We start from the raw sequence: 6,112 nt of genomic DNA on the forward strand, positions 1-6,112 counted from the left end.
CCCTCTGCTGCAAGGGAGCCTGGGAAAGCAAGTGGCCAGGGAGCAAGGGGGTGGGAGCATCTGCTGAGTCAGCCAAAGAATGGTGTCTGCTGAGCCAAGGCCGGAGGGCAAGGCTGAGGCTCCCACCCGTGTCTTCTGATCCCAAGGTCAGGGCTATTTCCACTCGACCTCCACCTCAAGACAGAACCTCTGTGCTCTTGTTCCAGTTGGGACAGTCAGTCACCAGAGACTGGGCTGCATGGACCCTCCTGCCCTCCTGCAGTCGAGTCTGAGACCTTGTGCCTTCTCCCCTCAGCCAGGAATCTCGCAGGACCCTGGCCGCCTAGGTCCCCACCTTAAAAGCTCATCTGGTGCCCTTGCCACTGTGGGAAGTATTAGCAACTTTCTTAAGAGTGGCTGCTGCCCGCCCCCCCCTTCCTGCTATGGCCCAGGATAGGTTCTTATCAACCTCCTTTGGGCTGTCCAGGTGCGGTGTGCACAGCATCCCTGAAATGCGTGTTAGGAAAGGACTCAGGGCAGGAGGACCTAGTAAGTGTGAGAGCCCCTTAGCCACATGGAGTAAGAGTCAGGGTGACCGTTGGATGAGAAGAAGAGGGCAGGAAGCGGTGGAACACATCTACTTCTTAAAGCTTGTTTTTCTCGCAAAGAACCCTGAACTGAGTCGCCTACGAAGCAGTCCCACATGGGGCATGAACATCAGTGACCCGTAGGGCAAGGGAGATGCACTCTCCAGTGTTTAATCTGCTCTTGGGAGATACACGGTGCTCACAAGCCCTTGAGTGGCACATGCACTATCCCTCCACCCAGCTCGCTGAAGTTCCCAGAAGGGCCACCAGCAGGCCTGCGCTGAGGAGGGGCCGGGGGAGACAGGAGGTGGGGAGAGGGAAGGGAAGAGGCCGGTGTCGCAGATACCACCCCTCTCTGCCCAGAGGCTTTTTCTGATTGAATGTTCAGAGGGCTGAGGCGTCATGGACACCCTCCCCTGGCCCCTGCCAAGGGGATTCTGCCCCCGCCCCCAACAAAAGCAGCAGGGCGGGAAGGCCTCCTGTAGGTTTGGGCAAGAATGAGCTGGTAGCATCCACGGAGGACCCCTGATCGTCTGGTCTGTCCTTGCCCTCACAGCTCTTTTCCTTGTTGACAATCACCATGAGGTATACCTCTGGCAAGGCTGGTGGCCCATCGAGAACAAGATCACCGGTTCAGCCCGCATTCGCTGGGCCTCCGACCGGAAGAGCGCCATGGAGACCGTGCTCCAGTATTGCAAAGGTGAGGGCCACGGCCACAAGCTTCGCCCACCGGGTGGGGGCCGCAGGGCGGCCTTCCTCTTCCCGCGTGGGCCAGCCAGCCTTGATAAAGCCTGCCAGACAGTGATGAAGCCAAGCTTTCTCCCCCCACTTTAATTTTTTAAGGCTTCTTAATTTTGAGATTAGTGTGTTCTTGGCTATCAGCATGAATGAGAATTCATTTTTCTCTTTTATATAACTGGGCCACCTAAGTCTCTACCCTCAAGGTCAAAGACTATATTGTGGAATACCCTGGACTGATGAAAACCCTTTTGCACTGGGAATGAGTCATGCTGGGGACACGCGGGCCTCCACCCACACGTAGTGCCACACTGTCTGAGAGTGGGAAGCTCCCCCACACGGCCTGGAGAGCCGATGGCAACCTTTTTATTATTATTATTTTTAGCGTTATATATAAAAAAAAATCCCTATAGTGAACTCATGGCTTTTTACTATACTGTCAACCTAAAATTTATAGTATTCTTTATAAAGTGAAAATGCCATTAATTTCTTATCTTAATTTTTAAGGTTTCATGGATTAGTTTCACTGAGTTTGTATAGTCGATTTTCTCTTGAAAAGCTCATCAGTGATAAGTAACAAATTTCCACCAAATGTTGAAGTTAGAGTGGCTTATAAAATGCTGTCATTAGCTGTTTAACTGACACTGAACCTAATGCTGCATTAGGAAGGTATTCTCCACACGTGAGCACAAGAGAAAATGTCTTACCCCGAAGCCACGGAGAGAGGCTTTCTCCCATTCAGAGTTCTAGAAGCATTTTGTCAGACTCAGGTCAATTCCATGCAGTTTTATGCATTGTTATATCATAAAATTGACATTTTGTATAAACATCATCCATGTGTTGTTATGAACTACTCAAAACTTGCATTTTAACCATAAGGGATCCAAACAAGAAAAGATTTCACGGGAAATCAGAGAAAGCCCAGTTCTTCAGACCCAACCCCTGGGTGTATTGACATCGCCTTCTGTGTACCTACAGGAAAAAATATCAAGAGGCCTCCCCCCAAGTCTTACCTTATCCACGCTGGTCTGGAGCCCCTGACGTTCACCAACATGTTCCCCAGCTGGGAGCACAGAGAGGACATCGCTGAAATCACAGAAATGGTGAGCGCGCTTTCTCTCCCTGTGAAGATAGCTCCCTGCCTTTCAGATTGTGCGTTGACTTTCCCTTGGGGCGAGGCATCCAATTGCATTTTCAAAGTGAGAAAACGTTTTTTTCTTTTACAACACGTTAGCAAGTCTACGTAGAATTAGCTCAGCAATAGAAGAAATCATTTGAGCTCTTTTGGTTAATTTTCTACACCTGGTGCTCAAGTTAAACGAACTTAAAAGCAAAGGTGAACTTAATTACTCTGAAGAATATACATAAATAAAAGCTGTCATCTCTTCCTTCTGTTAGCTAAAAATCTATTGCTTCTCAAGGGCCATGTAAGGCACAACAAAATCCTCTTGTTTCAGACATTAACCTCGTGTTAGAGGACACACAGAATAAACCTGTGATGGATTAACCTGCTCAGATTACTGGGTGAATGAATGTGTCCCTCCTGATAAGCAGTGTTAATAGCTCATTAATAGTTTTTTATGAGACCAGCTGGTGTCAGCACAGGAAGCATTTGTCATAACCTTTATTTACTAAAACATACTATTAACCAGAACGTTATAATTACCAACCACATAAAAAAAAAAAAAGCTTAGTACAGCTATGTCACATTTCTTAAGTTACGAGTTTTTGACATTGCTAGCAGTAGCAATTCCAAGGGGGTTTTTTTGTTTTGTTTTGTTTTGTTTTGTTGTTCCAGGGGAGAGGACGTGGGTATTTTACGGGAGGTCTGAACAGGTGTAAAGAAAAAGAGTTCACCGCTGCTTAACAATGGATGTTCAGTGCACTGCTGAGCCTCACCTCTCTCTGGAACCGGGTGGACTCCGTGCACACGGGGAGGAGCCCGCCAGTCATAGCAGAGGGCTCCGTTTACCATAGACGTGCAATCCGCACTAGGCACGGTGTGGACCATCACCGCCTCCTGCAGTCTGAGCTGGAGGCTGTCACTGCCCTGGTGCCCTGCTTCCGCTGTAGGTCCCGGGGCGGCAGTGGGCTTGGAGCATCGTGTGCAGGGACTTCGGGCTTCCTACACCAGCCTGTAGTAGCAACACAATCGCCAGGTGCTTGCTGGGCGCCAGGCACGGCTCCAAGCGCTTGGCTTGTATTTTCTCCTTTATTTTCACAGTAGTCTCTTAAGATGCGTCTTCGTGTTATCCGCGTTTTTCTAGGGAAGGAGCGGAGGCACAGAGACCTGCCGTAGCTTGTCCCGGGTCTCGGGTGCAGGCTTGCTCCAGAACCCACTCCGTGAGCGCTAGTCTGTACCATCACTGATGAATTTGGCAACACCGTTAGTTGTTCATTCCCGCCACTCAAAAGGAGGGCAGCCAATCTGGGATTCCGGGTTTAACAGAGGAAGATCATTTACCTGGAATAACCTGTTCAGATTAAATGCACAGTGGTTTTTGAAAAAAATCTAGATTCAACAGCATCTTCTAGACGCATTTTCTTACCTTTCTCTATTCCAGATTAAGAAATGGGGCTGATAGGAAAGGATGTGATTTCTCTTAAGGTTATTTTTAAATACTTTTAAACAAATTCCATTATTTGAACGCTTCCAGTGTTTAGAGTGCAAATTTAATAATCGTATGCCATAATTCACTCATGTGATGGTCCCTAAACATTTTTCTGAGGCAGCCCCAAGCCAGGATTTATTTGGTGGGGTGGGAAGACATGTAAAAGTCAGAACTGTGAGGCTTTGGGCAATTCCTTTCCATTTCAGAGCCTGCTTCTGCCTGAGCGAGCCTCTCCAGCTGGGGCGCAGAGTGGACAGTAGGGCTGTGTTTGCGCCCGTGCGCGGTAAAGCATTTGTGCAGATGCAGGGCATGAAGTTCTCTCTGCTCCCTCCTCTTCTCTAGGATACGGAAGTTTCCAACCAGATCACCCTTGTGGAAGATGTCTTAGCCAAGCTCTGTAAAACCATTTACCCACTGGCCGATCTGCTAGCCAGGCCACTGCCCGAGGGAGTTGATCCTCTGAAGCTTGAGCTTTATCTCACTGATGAAGACTTTGAGGTAAGCACGTCTTCATGTGCGATAGCGTTTAAGCAACACGCTTGGCTGGGATGGGGGTCCTTGTACTCACCCGCTGGGCGTTTCTCCCGATTTTGCAGTTTGCACTAGACATGACGAGGGACGAATACAATGCACTGCCCGCCTGGAAGCAGGTGAACCTGAAGAAAGCAAAAGGTCTGTTCTGAGCGGGAGAGATGCTGGAGGAACCTCTGTCGTCACTTTCAATACCATTGGACCAGGGAAATGGGTATTTTTTTTTTTTTTGGACTGGTATTTAAAAAAAAAAAAAAAAAAAAAGATTTTTTAATCAGTTTTCCAAAACCTAAAGTTATTAGCTCTACTGCTTGTCCCAGATTTGTGTATTTTGTAAATGTTTAAGCGGCCCCTTTGGAAACTCTCTTTCCACGATTCAGCAGGTAATGTCAATAAAGGCGTCCCTACGTGCACGTGTGCGGCAACTCCCGCACTTGCCCACCTTTTTTGGAAGCAATTCTCTTTATAAAGTGTTATTTTGATAGTTTGTGGGTTCTAAAATATATATATTTATATAAACACCATATAAGTCAAATATGTATTTAACAAAGCAATATGTATTCATTCACTCTTAAGATTGTTTTTCTTTTGGTGTCAAAATAATACTGAACGGTAGATGGAATTGCTTCTGTGAAATTAGCTCTGGCACCCCTGCGTATCTTCACACACGTTCAGATACGTCTCCTTCAGCATTAAGTCTGACTTGTTCTGAGTGCTGCTTCCGGTGCTAAAACGAACAAATGGATTTGTACTTCCTGGCATGGGCTCTGAAGAATCTGTGCGCATCCACCTTTCTACCTTAATATCTCCCCGAAATGTATAGTGCCTTGTTTTTATGTACAGTTTATATACAGAAAAGTTTGCTCTGCATTTTTTTTTTTGATGGTTTGGAACATTATCTCCAATTTTACTCTAAAATAGTAGAAATTTTAAAAAAATCTCAAGTTTCTAATACCTGTTGTAAACACAAAACATGTCATTTTGCGACACAGGACTCCAAAATAAAAGCTTCGAGAATAAACACAATAATTAATTGTTTCACATTGGATCCCAAGCATGTTCCTTTCTGAAAAATGTGGGTGTTTTTGTAAATGTTAACCTAATATCAGTATTTTGCCATTTAATATTAACTGCTATAACTTTTATTTTAGTTTAGGGCAAGATTTTATAATAGGGTCATATAACTGAACAGACTTTGGACCCATAACATTCGTTCTGAGTACTATATTGAAGACGTGTTTTTGCAAATCATCACTCAACAGAAGCTTTTTACCCTAAAACTATTTCTGCATTTCACATTTAGGATCTCAGTGTCTTTTTAAGAATATTGAATATATAAGCATTTAGAAAACCTAAAAATGAGAAAACTCCTCACAGGCTCCTATATTCATAAAATCCCACATCCGGGGTTTTGAATTCCATAGACCTGCTGTGAGTTGTCACTGCATCTGTCCCACCCACCCACCCCCGTTTTGGTCTCAGTTTAACACATCAGATAAGAGCACATTGGCTTTAGACATTATCACTTAATGTTGCTTGTGTGCCCCAAGCCTGGGCCTGCACCTGTCAGCGGCCTGTCAGCCACTCCTGGGCCCACCGCTCTGCGACTCTGGGATATTGGGCAGGCACTGAACTTTACCACCTCGATTGCCTCAGTTTGAAAGA

At 46.0% G+C, this 6,112-nt stretch overlaps 1 protein-coding gene across 11 annotated transcripts in view; it reads left to right on the forward strand.

Annotated features, from left to right (window-relative positions):
- The window catches only part of SVIL (supervillin), a 226,922-nt gene extending 221,434 nt beyond the window's left edge, over positions 1-5,488 (forward strand). For all 11 annotated transcript variants that reach the window (XM_081820800.1, XM_081820796.1, XM_081820797.1 and 8 more), the window contains 4 exons: positions 1,123-1,266; positions 2,283-2,407; positions 4,259-4,414; positions 4,513-5,488. In XM_081820800.1, the coding sequence (XP_081676926.1) occupies positions 1,123-1,266; positions 2,283-2,407; positions 4,259-4,414; positions 4,513-4,599 (512 nt within the window). In that variant the 3' untranslated portion in view covers positions 4,600-5,488. The remainder of the gene's footprint in view (positions 1-1,122; positions 1,267-2,282; positions 2,408-4,258; positions 4,415-4,512) is intronic.
- Positions 5,489-6,112: the final 624 nt, after the last annotated feature.

Source organism: Leptonychotes weddellii, chromosome 5 (assembly GCF_054177405.1).
Source record: "Leptonychotes weddellii isolate Sample4059 chromosome 5, ASM5417740v2, whole genome shotgun sequence".
In the NCBI taxonomy this organism is placed as follows: Eukaryota; Metazoa; Chordata; class Mammalia; order Carnivora; family Phocidae; genus Leptonychotes; species Leptonychotes weddellii.